General features: G+C 39.5%; 1 protein-coding gene across 1 annotated transcript in view; it reads right to left on the bottom strand.

The window, feature by feature from the left end:
* The window catches only part of efnb1 (ephrin-B1), a 43,800-nt gene extending 33,905 nt beyond the window's left edge, over positions 1–9,895 (bottom strand). The window contains exon 1 of the mRNA XM_030782112.1: positions 8,710–9,895. Within this exon, the coding sequence (XP_030637972.1) occupies positions 8,710–8,828 (119 nt within the window). The 5' untranslated portion in view covers positions 8,829–9,895. The remainder of the gene's footprint in view (positions 1–8,709) is intronic.
* Positions 9,896–13,582: the final 3,687 nt, after the last annotated feature.

The raw sequence follows: 13,582 nt of genomic DNA, 5'->3' as shown, positions 1-13,582 counted from the left end.
TCAGTTTGTTTTCCCTCACCCCTGTGTTTGTGTCTCCCTTTGGCAACTTAAAAGAGCAAACACCACAGGATTATGGGTAAGCCTACATTAAACACACAAGCAAAAGCCAAAACTATTTCTCCTGTAAGCAAATTACTCCAGAATTTCTATTAAGAAATAGAAAGTATCAAATACGTCAACGCATTTGGCTTACGATGAATGTCACTTATACTAACACTTCAACTTACGTAATGTGATACGTGGCCTAAATCAACACTGAGGTAAAAAGCAATGAAAAATGTCTGCGAATGTAATACAACAATCGCTGAACTTCAAATAATAAAATTTATTAGCATACCAAGGGAAAAACAGAAATAATACAATTTATTAGCATACCAAGGGAAAAACAGAAATGAGCAGCTCAAGGCACGCAGCTAAAGCAACTCAAAACACAGAAACTGACACTTACTCAAGTCACAAAAATGATGCCAACGCCGATGTTAAAACAACGTTGAAATAACTCATTAGGAGAGAAAGGGTAAAAATGACGAGATTGAAATGTACAACACAGCAACAGTAAAAGTACAAAAGAAATACTGTGCAAGACAACATACGAGTTGGCTACAAGGTCTAGTCTACATATCTTTAACTGTAATAACTTTAATTTGCATTCTCAATAAGTGCGGGACGTACAAGTAACGTTCACACCGTATCTTTTCCCTCGTAAAGACGTACGCTTCCGTGCCGCGTGACAAGTTCAATTTGCGTGATGCAGGCTACTTACTACCATCTAATATATTAGGCCTATTACATGAACGGTCAAACTTTTGATCGTTCACAGATCACCTTTGTGGAGATTTATTGATTAGCTATTCCTCCTGACATACATGGATTTTGTTAATCGACAAATTTGTCAAAATGGGCGGCTCTGGATATCAATTCATCTCACAATTCTCACAATTCATATCAATTCATCTCACATAATCCTTCCCTCTCTTCATACATACAAGAGAAAGGGACCAATAAACAAACCTAGGAGTACAGTACGTAGCGCAGAAGGAAAAAAAAGAAATGGCGAATGCAGAAAAAAATAAGTCCTGTTGAAATCAATTAATATGTTAGATACGACAAGAAAAAAATACTTGAGGTTTAATTGAGACAGAATATGTAAAGCGCGGTTCGACGCCTACATTTTTAAACCTTACACTGAACGACTGACCCACAAACTGAAGCGCTTCATCTAAACGCTCAAATGCCCTACACATCCACTGAAGACTCTCTCGTTGCACATGCGCACCACAACCAACCCCACGCAGTGGAAACGTGTGACAGACCCTGCGATGTGTCCTGGTCAATCTCTAATTTATCTCTGACTGATCATTTCTGAAGTGAGACGCTCATAACTGGAAAAATGTAACTTGAAGAAAAATGTGAAAGTCAAAAAAGGAAACTGCTCATTAAACATCAGGGGAAAAAGGATCTCAGCTATTCAAAGAGTCATTAGGCTGTGTTAAAGTTGAAACGTCACTGATTGTTCCGCTCTTGTGTGCTTTTCACGCTGTTTCAAAGAGATTTTTCTTCCTTTTCAGAAGAATATCAAATGGATGAGCCGCTCTGAATGCCATTTTAGTCAACTAAAGCTCCTTGGAGAGAGAGAGAGAGTATGTGTGTGTCTGTCACGCAGCTAGGCCTTTAACTCCAACACAAAGCATCAGAGAACCACTACATTCCAAAGACCACTTTCATGTTCAGCTGATCTCAGAACAGCCATACCAGAGCACAGACCCTCATCATTAACTGTGAGCTGATCCACCTACTGCCGTAACACTATCAGTCCATTCCACTGACTTCAGATAGGCCATGGTGGGTCACATTCAGCCGCATTCAGACACACAGCTAATCTAAGAACAGTGACTTCCCCATATGATACCCCATATTCACTCAGCTGGTCCAGGATCAGCTTGCCAGTACCAAATGCCATCTGGCTCATTCTTTCACTGCACTGGGACAGGTGATAGAGATCTCAGTTTAATAGATATAAACTGATCCTGGTGGATTAAGAGAGTTAAAGATGGATAAAACTGATCAAATGTCATAGCCGCCATAAGTCACAGCAAATAAACATTTCAAAACACATTTCTTCAAAAGACATTTCTTCTGTTTTTCTTTTTTGTTTTGTTTGTGGTTTTGTCCACAGCTTTTATTAGACTTAGATGAGGTATGTGCGTGCATGCATGTGCCTCTGTGTGTGTGTGTGTGTGTGTTTGAGAGAGAGAGAGAGAGAGAGAGAGAGACAAAGAGAGGGAGAGAGACAATATTAGGTCATAATAATCATTCAATAAAAGAGCACTAATACAGTCGGTGCCTGTTTGTCATAGACAAAGCAAACAAAATGTCACACACACATGCACATGCACTCATACATACAGATGCACGCATGCACACGCTAACCGAACTGAAGACTAATTGAGCTGCAGATTAACTGAACTGAAGACTAACTGAACTGCTTTGACGTTTTACATTTCTTCTGACAATGTCTGTAGACCACAGATTATAAGACTATAGATATGTGTGTGTGTGTGTGTGTGTGTGTGTGTGTGTTTGGTACTGTTTGTGTGTTGTTTAGTTGAGATTGCACTGGAAATGGTTATGGGTGAGAAAGTAACATTTCACCAAAATCACACACACACACACACAACACACAAAACATGACACAACACAATTAATTTTTGAACCATTCATACGTCATTCAGTATATTCTTTAATCTGACTTGAACTAATATCAACACTGCCACTGAACTGGTAAAAATCTGTCCTAACCACTATAGGACCACAGTCATGCCGGGAGGAAGAATTCTTTCCATGGTAACTGGCTGTCTGATACCACAATTAAATATTAATGAGAGGGAAGACCAAATCTGTCCTCGTGTTTTTTTTACTCACTAACTGTTCTAACAACTCAATGACTTTTTTCTGTCATAGCCCAAAGAAAGAAAGGAAAGAAAAAGCGAAAGAGATGGACTTACATCATATACAGCTTTAGGTATCTGAAACTTCCACTGAGAGGTTGTTTCAACTCAGATATCTACTTTGTGTGTGTGTGTGTGGCAGTATAAGCATTAAGGTGCTTACTGAAACCAGCTGTGGTAAAAGACCAGATTATTGATTTTTCACACATACACACACCTGCTTACTCACAATAACAATACCCCGTTGATCTGTGCTCAAGTTCTCTTGACCAGAACAAAGACAGCTGTATGAATAGACGCACACACATACAGACACACACATGACCGTGAAACACTATCAACGCTGGAACAAAGAATCACTCCACACACTCTTCACAAAGGAATGAGGTGTGTGTGTATGTGTGTGGTGGATAACTGGAGAAAGCAAAAGTTTATTAAAGACTGCAAGGATTTGTTTCTGGGTGTGTGTGTGTGTGTGTGTGTGTGTGCGCGTATGTGTGTGCGTGTGTGTGTGTATGTGAGTGGATGTGCTCGACTGTGTCTTTTCAAACAGTGACACAGTTAATCTCTCTGCTGTCACCCCTCATCACAAAGGAATTGATCCCACACACACCCACATACACACAGACATACACACACACAGACACAAACACACACATGCACGCACACGCACGCACGCACACACACACACACACACACACAGTCTCCTCTGGTTAGTGTTAACTCATTGTTTCCTTGTTTGTGAATTAGATCACTGTCCAAGGTCACATGACTCATTAGAGTCTAATTAAAGTTCTAATCGATCAGAAGCATTCAGTCTGACCACAGTCTGCTCATACACACACACACACACAAACAAACACACACACACATCAGGAACAGGGAGTGAGATGGAGTGGTCTGTATCACGCCTGTCATGATCAGTCAGTGTTTGTGAACTTTTCCACATGGACAACTAATCACATCTGATCCATCCAATCCAATAACTCCATTCTCTCAAATAAGACCATCAGCCCAAAACCAGCCTCATTACACACCCCCACACCTACACACACAAATGTCATCACTATGGATCACAGAATTAGTCCACAAACCTGCCGAGCGGTCACACACACAACCTCAGCTGTTATTAATATTCATCATCATCATCATCATCAGCAGCAGCAGCAGCAGCAGCAGCAACTGACTAAAGTTCACCATCTAAATAAGACATCACCTTTGACCTCAGGGATAGGTCTATCTCTCCCAGCCAACTGCTTACTGTTACCTAACAACACACGCGTTAAACACATACCATCACTGTATAATAACTGCGTAATAAAATGTATTTGTGAAATTCAAACTATGGTTTTTTGTTTGTTTTGGCTTGCATTACAGACTTTCTGTGGTATGTGCAGTGAAGCCAACCTTTCCAAAAGTACCGAACAACCCCAGAGAAATGACTGAGACAGTATGCAGATCTACTGTTACAAGACACGCAGAGAGGAAAGAGCACACCAACATAGAGCACCTAAAACTAACAATAAATAGCTGAACTTGTGCATGGACTGACTGCTGGAACTAGCAACACAGATATGATGACAACCAAATTCTAAAGCACTACATGCACATACCTGCCATCCACAGCCCCTCACTGCCCCCTCCTCACACACACACACACACACACACACACACACCCTCCACTGTGGGCTACTTAGGCAGAGTGTTACCCTGATAAGAGGTGGATCTAATGTCATGACAAAGGAAAGAGAATCAGAGAATCTGCACAGAACTACACACAGACACACAAACAACACACACACACGCAAACATTCACAGACAAGAACAAGGACCTTTTCACATTTTCACTGAAATATTTTCAATATTAACAAGTAGACGAATAAATACACAGATATTCTGTTCCACATCATGATTTTTTGTTTTTTAAATAAACTGGCATAATATTTGAAAAGTTACTCTGTAACTACATTATAAGCAGGTTAGACGTGACCTCCTCCCAAAAGTTAGCCACATCAGGGACCCTTTTCATAAACTCACCATATGCATTTTCGATGGAGTATACACAACTTAATCGGTTTGTCCAAACCCTTCACTTGACCACAATTACATGGATTTATCTTTGTAGAGGCTTTGATTTGCTTTATTTGAACTTTACAGACAATGTACTTCACACGGACAGCAAAATAAAAGTAAACTAAAATAACCAGACAGGGTACTAAAGTAAAACTCTAGAGTCATAAATTCGTCATGATAAGTGGAAAACATATATTCCTAGGTCTTTCTGAGATGGTAGTGTTTAAAACTTGCTCTAAAACAGAGCCAAAGACACACTGGCAAGCTTGGATAGAGGCGAGTCGGTGTGTGTGTGTGTGTGTGTGTGTGTGTGAGTGTGTGCGCAGAGAGTGTGTGTAAGAGGATTTACTGAGTGATTTAGCAGTGCTCAGACCCATATGGCTGCTTTTGAGTCAGAAAGCACTAAGATAAATCTACAGCACCATCGAGGTCCACGCCATCATACTGCTATACAATCAAACTAATACACCATTAAAACACTGATATACACTCACACTCATACACCACGAAAACACTGATATACAGTCAAACTCATACAACACAAAAACACTGATATACAATCAAACTCATACACCATTAAAACACTGATATACAAACAAACTCATACACCATTAAAACACTGATATACAAACAAACTCATACATCATTAAAACACTGATATACATACAAACTAATACACCATTAAAACACTGATACACAATCACACTAATATACCAAAAAACACTGTTATACAGTCAAACTAATTCACAGCTAAAACAAAATACAGCCAAAGCAACACACAGCTAAATTTACCACCATACAAATACCAAACTAAAAGAATATATAACCATACCAATAAATCACTACACAACCGCACTACTACATAACTAAACATTGTAAAACTTATACAGCTAATACCACCACCACCACAACAACAAAACACTATTCCTAAAACTACCGTGCTATGACACAATTATACTACAGAATTTGTTGTAATGTCAATTACGACACTACATTATAACCTTACATATAACCCTAAATCAGTGTTATACCAGTAAACGTCTGGGTAAGTTGACGACCTTACACTTGCGCACAGACAGACTCACAGCGCGGTTCAACTCCGCTACTGATTAAGCTATAACCTCAAATGCACTGAAACTAAAAAACTAAGCAATCGTGCCACTGCAGACGTAATGTTCTAAAAGAATCGTCTGGCTATAAAATACGCGACAAACTTATATCTATACAGCAACTACACAACACATCGACAGTAGCTCTACGAAACCGTACAGCAAAACAGGACGACACAAATTCAGACTTGTGTGTTATTGTGCTGGTATACAGCTACAACTAATTCTGTCTATGTAACAAAGGAAAACAATCACGCGTTACCACAGAAACACACCAAATACAAAATAGTCAAATTAAATTAACACACAACTACTCCATTATACAATTCAAAACTCTTTAAATGAACTCTAGTATACTTCTCTAAAATATGTTGGAAAAACCCATCCAGAGATTCCTTCATTTTTGTTGCTACATCTGAATATACAATGTGCTTTGTGTGTCACAGAATTACAAAATGGAACTGAATCACTCACTCATAAACACAAAACGAACAAAAACGCCATTTCAGAATTCTTCATAACAACCAGTGAAGCACCCAAAGAACTTTACAGGAACAGGCAATTTCAGCAAACTGCGAACTCTGCCTTCATTTGAGTGCCGTGCATCATGTTTAACAGAATTGTAGAGTGTTTCACACACACTCTGTCTCTCTCACTCTTCTCTCTCTCTCTCTCTCTCTCTCTCTCTCTCTCCATACTCATTCACACTCACTCTTGTTTTCACAGATCTGTGAACAGCACTAAAGTGGCTGCTTCTCAGGACTGGTGATAAAACAGAAGCACAGACACACACGCATACGGAGGGAAAGAGAGAGAGAGAGAAAGAGAGAGAGCGCAGAACACAACACTTGTCATTTGGATGAGCAAATAAACAGTAAGATACCCGAGAAAACAAGCACCAACTGGAGTAACGCAACATGGGGTCTTTTCTAGCACCTGTTCGGCTTGGTAAAGGTTAGTCCTGTTGTCCCGTCTAAACCTCCCGCTGACCAAGATGAAATGTTTACCAGAGCAAACAATGTCCAACAAATGCCTTCCTCGCAGCACTCCGCTATCTGTTTTCATTTTAAAAGTCTTCTATAAAATTACAAACTTTACAAGAGTCCAGAAAATTGACCATAAAGTTGCTCTCGAATTAAAACCTCCACTGAAAAAAGTGCCTCTGTAACTCATCAAAATAATAATGCCTACGGAAAGGAAATACAGTCCAGGCCTCAACTCGTAATTTTATTCTGTTGAAGACGTAGATACGTATCTATCTATACATCCATATTATCTGTGTCTATCCTGCAAATCAAAATAATAAAATGTCAAAAAAAAAAATCCCCAGGCAGACACATGTTAAATTAGGCTGACTCTAGGCCTCACGACCCCTACGTAATCTTAAAAAAAAAAATCACCCTTATTGTGTGCCTTTTTAAAACCATTTATAATATACCGCTTCTGGCAAAAAATTTCAGGGAATGAACCTGGAATTATTTCATCAATATTTCCCGTTTTCTTTAAATGTATAACATGTGGTTACCTCGGGCATTAAGAGTCAGTTTCCATTGTTTATGACTGATAATTCAATTCGCTCGAAATCGTTATTAAGAATGTAGGCCTAATTTCTGCCTGAATCTAAAACATGAATCATTAAAATATCCAAACATTTTCCTAAGAGAAAAAAAACTGCCCTAGATCCACAACGGAGCCACGTCACTTTTTAAATTCATACTATAGATATTTTTTTTATTTGACGCACTGTTGTAATACTTTATGACGATCTATCGCGTGTTTTATGAGTAATTGGGAGAGCAATGTACTTTAAGCACTTTAGTTCACGGGCAGAGCAGACTCCCAGAGGGAACTCTTCTCTCCTCTGATCAATATCGCGGAGACGTAGGCCAGACACGAAGGCCAACCAACTGCGGGGCACTCCGCTAATTTCTCCCGGGAGGAGAAACAAAAATAACTCACTGACTGAAGCAGAGGGCGATGAGCGAGTATAATCCCGCGATTAGAAATACATCTATACAACCGTCGAGGCATTTCCAACCGACATGAGGAGAAATTTAAGTAACTCTTGTCTTCTTCAGAGACACGGCCTCGTGTAGACTTGTCGAAATAAGTGCCCAACTGTGGTGGTGACTGGTGGAGGGGGGCATTGGATACAGCACTGAACGTAAAGATAATCTTTAACTGTTTCTTAATATGATTACTGAGTATGTATTTGAATAATAAGCAAACCTATATCCCAAATCCGGGGCCCAGTTATATTGCCCATCTTTTGACGAAGGATCTGGTGTGTTTTCGATGTAAGATTAGCCTATGGCTGATGCCTTAGGTAGTGGATAAACTACGGGTGCATTGGTTTCTACTCAACAAGCAGTTTGCACGGGTGACCCTAACGTAGTCCAGCACATTCGGACTGTCTGTTACGTGCTCGGGTTGTATTTATACCACAAACTAGTCGATCCTGGAATCGTCGTGTGACAGTTTTCAGGGGGATGTTGTTGGTTTTTAAGTTGTTTTTCGGGTAGTGTGTTTCTGGTGTGTATTCTGTAAGATATCACTAGGAAAATCATCCAGACACTTACTTTGGGTTTTGTGAGCTCCATACCACAGGCTCCAGTGATTTGGCGTTGAGTAATGCACATCGGCACATTACCGTCACAATCCAGAGGTAATATTTCCAACAGCAGCCCGACCCAGCCATTTTTTTCCGCGATACTCAGAGAAGCAAGTGAATTAAAAGCGCGATAATATCATTCAGATCGATATTACCGCTGTCGGTGTCGGTCGGCCTACGATCCAAAATCAACAAAGTCCCATGTAGGTTACAAGTCCTGACAGCTGGACTTACGGTGGCATAAGATAACCATCACTCGATGTAAACTCCACAATCCAATTTTCTCCCGTTTCCTCCCGGAGAGCGCACAAGCCAATGTAATCCAGATGGTTTTCTTGTCAAAGGTTTTTCAATCAACTGGGTTCAGTCTTTGCTACCTCACAGTAGGGTATACATTAACATTTAATTGTTTTATTATATTCATCTACTGACCGAGGTTTTAATGTTGACCTAATGAAAGGTCAAGAACCCAAAATGCAAATGTGAGTAACACGCATGCATACCCACAAACTCACATACACTCAGGTAAGAGCCCGGCGTCTCCAAACTCAAGAGCCGCGTGCCCCGCGTTCAAGTGCGGGCTTTTGCCGAAATCTATCGCTGCTCATTTGACAGACTGAAAAATTAAACCTTTGCGCCCCTTTGTCCTTGCCTCGCTAAAGATATGATTTGTCAAGATGGCAAACACAAGTATGCCCACGGCTTTTAACAGTTTTTGCACGAAAGTGACCGACCTATATCCATATTTTTTTAAAAGCGTCACTAAAGGAAATTCTTTACAAAAACAAAACTCCAAAACGCGTCTGTCCGAAATATTCCATTGGGGTACTGGTCCACAGAAGTCACAGCGACAAGCTCGGTTGTTTTGCCGCTTCTGTCCGCCACTCTTGAGCTGTTGAGTCCAGATCAGTGGAACAGTCGCTCTGCATTCCCAATGTTAAGCGTCGAGATCAATGCATGATCCAAGTCCGCGAGGAACTGCTCATTTCAAGACGTTCATTCCACTTCTTTATCATTGTTGTGTACAATAAACCCGATACACACTTATGATTCACTAAGCTTTGCTGGAATTTAGCCAGTTAAAAAAGATTTGATCCTGCATTGACTTGCTGTCGTGTTTAAACAGCAGTGTCAGCTCACAGTTTACTGCTCTCTCACATTGGGCTCTTCGCATTCTCACACGCTGCCAACGTAATGCGATGCTCAAGCAGTCGAAGGACAGCCCTCCGCGTCTGAACTGACCAATCATAACCCATCGACCTAACCACAGCTGTCGATTTGCTCTCCCCGAGTCTGAACGGTCAAACACGGTGAAGGGTTAGCGGGGTTTTAATGACAAAATGGACACAAATGTAGAGGGATTATTTACATATGGTTTAATGACTAGGTTTTATATGTTTTTCATTTAGACGTTTGCGCTTTTAAAGGTAGAATGCTAGAATTTGAGTGTTTAGGGATTTCGCCAACTTCAAGACGAAGTTGGATTTCTTTACAGCATAATGGTGTTGTTTATTTGCAATCATTTCTTCGGCTGCGTTTAAGTCAGTCCCAATTTTACTATTCGCTCTCGGTGTGTGCTTCAATTGTAAACTTAATGACCTGCTTTTTTTTTGTTTTTCTTACACAAAAGCTTTAAAGGTCATATGGTATTAAGAGGCTATATTTTAATAACAGGAAAACAATGACAGTGCAGTACATTTCCCTTTTTATTACAAGGACTCAATACAAAATTAGAGAAACTACTAAAAATGTAATTTTATATAATGACTAAACGAATATAGAAAATACATTTCAGAAGTCAAGGTTGCCCTCTATCGGAGGCCGCAAGTTTAGGGTTGCAGTCCCTCCCGGAGTAGAGACATGAAGGTAAGCCGCTGCGTTAGTTCACAACTTAATCCGCTGATCTAAATTTCCTCTTCAATGCTTAAGAAATCTTTTTGTTGTTGTTGTTTTTCAGAAAATTCAGAATTCATCTCAGGAATGAATTGTATGATACAATAAACGGTTTGACAAACATAAAACATGTCAAGATTACCAAACTTTTTAGGTCACGGTGTTGTTATGATTTTTAGTAAACTTTGTAGTGGAATACGCAAGTATGAAAATATGTCCGGTGAATTACCCCAAGGTCAGAGGAACTTTTTCAGTTAAAGAAAAAAATGGCTTTTTTAAGGGGAGCCCTGTGGAAATATTTATTATTACTATTTCTGTGGATGGACAAATGGCAAATGGCATATGTGAAATTTTTGCAATTTGTTCACAGTTACATCAGTTCAGTTACAGAATATTGTGCAGATTCAGAAGAAGGAAACAGTTAACAGGAAATAAATTAATTAATCCAATCAACTGTCTGAATAACTGTAAAATACACAATAAGGTCTTATATAAGTCTTAATGCAGTAAATGTGTTCTTAAATTAAAATGCATTTTACATTTAGAGAATATGTAACGTTCATTCTAAGTGTCCTGTACATTTTTTAATCATTATTAGAACTAATATTAGAGTTGGTCTTGAACTGTTTTATTTTCATAGATAGATATAAAATATTCTTTTGTTATTTGTTTCTTTTTTCTCTCAGGTTAATGTATGTTCTGTGAAGGCTTTATTTTACCAGTACCACATTTTTCTTTCTCGTGTCTCGGTTCAAAGCTTGCACCCTGTGTCTTCAGATCGCTATGGAATGTCAGTGTCCCGCAGCCCGTCACATTCCTCCAGGAAGAAGACATCACCTCTGATTTGTGGAGAGAGTTTTGAGTGGCAGCTGGAATTTGGTCTTGAGCTCTGCATGTTAAAGTGCTCCATATTTCCTTTCCCATGACAACATGTCACTGTTCAAACCACTGGATGAATATAATTAGTCTTGCACCTACAGCTTGGTCTTGGTTTACAGTTGCAGCTTAAAAGCACTTGTATCTTTCCCAAATATGGAAAAACATATATGTCTTTTCGTTTTGTTCTTCTTCACAGTTTGAATGTTTAGGCCTGTGAGCAGATTTTAAGCAGTGCCTCTTTTTTAAATGTGTCGCTACCATTTTATTCACATCACTGAAATGTTGCTCTTATTCACGTGGGTTTATGAGAACAGATCTCAAACAAATTAATTTTTTTCCCCTAAAAAATGAACTGCTTTTTCCAATCAAAGTTGAAATTAATTGTCTTCTGAAAGTGAAGAGAGAGAGAGAGAGAGAGAGAAAGAAAGAAAGAAAGAAAGAAAGAAAGAAAGAAAGAAAGAAAGAAAAGAAAGAAAGAAAGAACGGCTCAGTAACTATTGAACAGTCACCCTTGAAATTGAGAACGGGAATGTTACCAAAACGGAGAATGCTTCTCCAGTAGTCTGAAGTCAGGGAGTGTTCAGGGGGCATAAAGCGTTGTTTCACACGTCTTCTAGATCAGTCCCAGCTGCTTTACCGCTCGAGTTCTGCGTTTGGCACGTATACGTCCGCTCGGAGTCAGAGAAACGTGTGACCTTTTCGTATTAGCCTAGTGCTCGGCGCTAAATTTAGTTCATCGCCTCATCGAGTCATTTGATTTGTGGCCTACTTAAGGCCTAGGCCTCTCGGCAGTTCTACTCCTTACAGACTAAGAAGAACAAGCAAAGATGGAGAGAGAGAGATATTTAGATGAATTTCATAAACTGAAACACAGCTTGCATGTCAAGTTCACAAATTGGTCAGAGGATACATCCGCAATGGTCAGCGGTTTAGCGGCGGTTTTAATATGAGTAAAACTGTGAGCACATGCAAAAAAAATCATCACAAGAGCCGATGGCGCAAAAATGTTTAATCTGTCGCAAATCTGCACGAGTTTTTGGTTTATCTGGGAGTCCTCGAAGTAATGTGAAATTTTGGAGTGTTCCTTTCGAGGGGACAATTGTTGTGGGTGGGACACGCGAAAGTAAGAGGTGGAGTGCGCTTAGAAGGGATAGGTGTCGTGCATTTAACTTAACGTGATTTATGTGGTATACAAAGTTTGAGCACGTCATTATCAGAGGCGTAATTGCCTTGGATTATTTGACACGTCAAAGAGCGAAGTCCTACACACCTTGGTAATGGCAGCGTTTATAGTAGCAGGTAGGTGACGTCATCATAATCAAAGAATTTGTCACCAAACGGAGTTAGCGTTCAATACTCGTGTAGATTTTTTCTCCTCCAAGTACCAAAGGCAAAAGTTATACAACATATCTCCTTTCTGAGTCTTTTAAACGTAGTAAGAGGTGACCTGGAGTCATCTACTGAATGAAGCCATATGTTTTGCCAAATGGCGCTTTTTCATGCAACACGGAGGTTTCGACCCAACTGTGGAAGTTTGCTATTAGCCTCCTCTACCTTAATTTTATTCACTTAAATCAACTGTAATTAATAGCAGTTGTGCATTTTATATTTACTGCCGAAGGCAAATGAACTACTGCTCGTGGCGTTATTAGTCATTTTTTGCCTACTTGTAGGCCTAAATATGTGTAACGTGAGTGGGCTTATGGGTAAAGGTGTGTATACATTTGTGTGCACGTGTGTAATAATTTATGTATTACATGTAATGTATGAGGACATAACGTATGTAAGCACGTGTTTTGCAACCACATAGCCTAATTCTCTTTTATTTCTTGTGACAATTTGTACTGTACTGCTTGTATTTGTTTTTTATTCGTTATGTTGTGTGATACCAATGAGGTTAATACTGTGTAAAAAAAAAAAAAATCAAGTCAGCAGTATTGTTTCTGGACATTCTGATAAAACTACCAAGAATAGCATTCAATTAAACTGCAAGGCAAAAAAAAAAAAAAAAGGGGGGGGGGGGGGGTGTAAGCAGAAGAAGGAACAGAGAGATGGGGGGGAGAAAGAAA

Source organism: Chanos chanos, chromosome 8, assembly GCF_902362185.1.
Source record: "Chanos chanos chromosome 8, fChaCha1.1, whole genome shotgun sequence".
NCBI classification, from domain to species: Eukaryota; Metazoa; Chordata; class Actinopteri; order Gonorynchiformes; family Chanidae; genus Chanos; species Chanos chanos.
This window is presented reverse-complemented; position numbering and strand designations above follow the sequence as displayed.